Source organism: Parasteatoda tepidariorum, chromosome 9 (assembly GCF_982258835.1).
Source record: "Parasteatoda tepidariorum strain Cologne lab strain chromosome 9, Ptep-v5.0, whole genome shotgun sequence".
Lineage (NCBI taxonomy): Eukaryota > Metazoa > Arthropoda > Arachnida > Araneae > Theridiidae > Parasteatoda > Parasteatoda tepidariorum.
The window spans coordinates 61,428,355-61,431,967 of NC_141763.1; the positions used below are offsets into that span (position 1 = coordinate 61,428,355).

General features: G+C 38.6%; 1 protein-coding gene across 1 annotated transcript; it reads right to left on the reverse strand.

The window, feature by feature from the left end:
* Nucleotides 1-653: 653 nt before the first annotated feature.
* LOC110283356 (uncharacterized) lies at nucleotides 654-3,413 on the reverse strand. The gene is made up of 2 exons (XM_087151987.1): nucleotides 2,056-3,413; nucleotides 654-1,983 (listed from the first exon to the last, which is right to left on the reverse strand). The coding sequence occupies exons 1-2, from the start codon at nucleotides 3,411-3,413 to the stop codon at nucleotides 1,140-1,142; spliced, it is 2,202 nt and encodes a 733-aa protein (XP_087008113.1). The 3' UTR covers nucleotides 654-1,139.
* Nucleotides 3,414-3,613: the final 200 nt, after the last annotated feature.

A 3,613-nucleotide genomic window follows, 5' to 3' on the forward strand; every position in this document is an offset into this window, starting at 1 on the left:
AATGTGGTTGTAAACAGACAAGGTAGCGACATGGTGGTGGCTTCATTGTATAATATATTGTTGGAAAAAATTAGGAATTTTAAATACCGCTTGCTACATTTCTCAAATTCTGATTGACAGTCTTGTTTTACAAGCTTTGAAAAATCCTGCTAAGTAAATATCTAACAAGTGTTTATTCATGAAAATTAAATGAGAATTAAAAACATAAGAATTTACTCAAAACATAATAAAAACTTAAGAACTAATACCAATTTTAAATATTTGGAATGCTCAGTATATTTCAGATGTTTAAGTATAAGATATTTTTCCTAAATAATTTAAAAATAAAGTTTTAAATATTTTGTAATGTATTTGCATTTTGTTGTATAGTTAAATATTTTTAACTTCAATTTAGAACATCCAGAATATTCATTAAATTGAAGAAGGAAAAAAAATAATGCCTTGAAATTTACTAATCCTTAAAAGTTGAGAAATATTCTGTATTTACAATCAGTCCAAAACTAACTGGGCAAGAAAACATGCATAAATTATGCGCACAAAATACGAAATCTTATTTAATTTTCTACTGAAATTTAATCTAGATTTAAAAGTATATTTTTGATTTATTACATTAAAAATAATGACATGTCTCTGGAGAAAAAGTTAACCAAAAATCATCTAGAACATTTATTATAATAAACTACATAAAAATAGAAATCTTCAAAAACATTTAAATTCAAGTAAAATGAAATAGAACTAAGAGTTGACAAAACATTGGAAGATAAGGATTTATGATTTTTTATCTTTCTTTCTGACGTTCTAAAATATAATTTGATGTATTGCTGGAATTTGATGAATTCTAGAAAACGTTCAATATTTTAAAAATGATGGTAAACAAACAGATTATAAATAAGCATTCAAGTTTTTTCACTATAAACACAAAATGAAAGTTATCTATGAAATTTTATCAGCTTTCGTATTCAAGCTTTAAATATTCTATTATGCTAAGCTATTTAATATGTAGTGTAAATTCTTCATTTGTTACGTTGCTTCTATAAGTTCTTTACCTCTTTAGTAATTAATGCAAAGAGTACTCAAACATACTCATGGCAAATCTTTTACTTAATAAAAATATTTGTATCGCTTTCGAATTCAATGCTTTAAATTAAATCTCGTTTGTGAGAAGTAATTTCAGAATCAGATGTACTTTCCGTTTCAGGTTCAGCTGCTTCAGCATCAGATGTATTTTCAGTTTTAGGCTCAGCTGCTTTAGCATCAAATGTTTTTTCAGTTTTAGGCTCAGCTGCTTTAGCATCAAATATATTTTCCGTTTTAGGCTCAGCTGCTTTAGCACTAGATATATTAAGGACAGCTTCTGGTTTAGACATTTTTGTTGCACTTCTGCCAGGTGTACCTAGGAGACTAGGTACAGTGTTAGATGGACCTGGAACTGGGTTTAAATTAGAAGTTTTAGTACCACTATCAAATGGACCTGAAACTCTAATACTAGAATAACTTCCAGCATGAAATGGTATGCCTTTAATTAAATCTTCAATTAGTTTCTCCGTTAGTCCTCTCATCGAACGATCCCCTGATGGGTCGTGTTGTAAGTCTCTACGGCTGTCTGATATATCCATTGGTGGGCTCTCCACTGGCTTTTTCTGTGAGCTCACCCCTGACTTCTTCTGTGAGCTCGCCCCTGACTTTTCCTGTGAGCTCACCCCTGACTTTTCCTGTGAGCTCGCCCCTGACTTTTTCTGTGAGCTCGCCCCTGACTTTTTCTGTGAGCTCGCCCCTGACTTTTTCCGTGGGCTCACCCTTGGGATTAGTGGTGGGGCCAACAATAAATTCCGCAGCGGGCTAACTACGGGCCCCTGCGGCGGGCTCGGTCCTGGCTTCTTTGGTGGGGTGAATCCTGGCAACCTAGGTGGGGTGAATCCTGGCAACCTAGGTGGGGTGAATCCTGGCAACCTAGGTGGGGTGAATCCTGGCATCCTCGGTGAGGTAAATTCTGGCATCCTCGGTGAGGTAAATTCTGGCATCCTCGGTGAGGTAAATTCTGGCTTCCTCGGTGAGGTAAATTCTGGCTTCCTCGGTGAGGTAAATTCTGGCTTCCTCGGTGAGGTAAATTCTGGCTTTCTTTGGGGGCTCTCCCCTTGCTCCCTCTGTAGGCTCCCTTCTGGCCTTTGCGGTGGGTTAGAGAATAACATCCGCTGCGGGCTTACCGCTGGCATCTGAGGTGGCCACGCCAGTAACATCCGCAGCGTGCTCCCCACTGGCCTCTGTGGAGGGCTCATCTGGAACATCGGATACGTGCTCGTCGTTTCACTCAGAGGCAGGTTCGTCATTTGACTCAGCGGCAGGTTCGTCATTAGAGTCAGAGGCAGGTTCGTCATTTGACTCAGAGGCTGGCTCGTCATTGGAGTCTGAGGCTGGCTCGTCATTGGAGTCTGAGGCTCCATTTGATCATTCTGGCTGATCATTTGAGTCAGAATCGGGTTCCTTATTTGAAGCAGAGACGGGTTCGTCCTTTGAATTCGATCTGAACCCATCCTTTGAATCTGATCAGGACTGGTTCCTTGAATCCGATCAGAGCTCGTCCTTTGCTCCTGAGGTGGGTCCATCACTTGAATTTGATGCTGACTCGTCATTTGAATCCTATCAGGGTTCATTATTTGAATCTGATGCTGACTCGTCATTTGAATCCGATCAAGGCTTGTCGTTTGAATCTGATGCGAGCTACTGCTTTGTACAGATATTTCTTTTTCTGGACTTAAAACCTTGAGAGCTCTTCTAGCCAAGACAGCTGCTTTAAGAGCAGCAATTTCATCGACCTCTTTCACTGATGCAGAGCTCCCTTTAATACCTATTGCTCCATTATCAGACTCAGCTAGTTCTGGTTGCTGAATAGTGTCTTCAGTTACTTCCTTTTTATTGCTGGATAGTGGTTCCAAATTTGACTCTGTAGATGTGTTAAGCTTCTTGGAATCTGGTTTGGATACATATTCTTCGCCAGAGAGAATCCGCTTTTTAAAAGGCAAATTATGCTTCGCACATTTAGTGGCGTCTGATTGTTTAGATTCCTCAATATTCAAATTAGAAATATCCATCTGCTTTGTTGGGCTATAAAATTTGATATTCTGAGAGAATGACAGAAGAGAATCTTTTGAACTCACGCCACAGGCAGCAGATTCCCCTTTGCTGAGGTCAAGGGCTATACTCTGGTATTCACTTGTTCCAATTACAGGTGTATTACTATGTTCATCGGCGACATCTTGTGATCTGAGCGTGGCTTCATCATAATCAATAGTCACCACTGAGTCGGACATACAATGTTCTGCTTTCGCTTCGGATGTGTCTAAGGTAGAAATTGACCTTTCTGATAACTCTTCATCAGAAGCGGTGGTAGCGTCCTCCGTTTCCTCTTGGGACATTTTTATTCCAATGTTTTAAGAACAGTTACATAAATTATAAAATATCTTTAAACTAATTCAATAAAAACCAAACTTTGCAAAACACAGATAGACAGTGAAGAAACGTTGTGAATGAAATGTTTACACGTGAGTGAGGAATTCAGGATTTCCCCGCTCAGTTACAGTTAGTAAGACGGCGCGTACCCGATATACTAATTCTT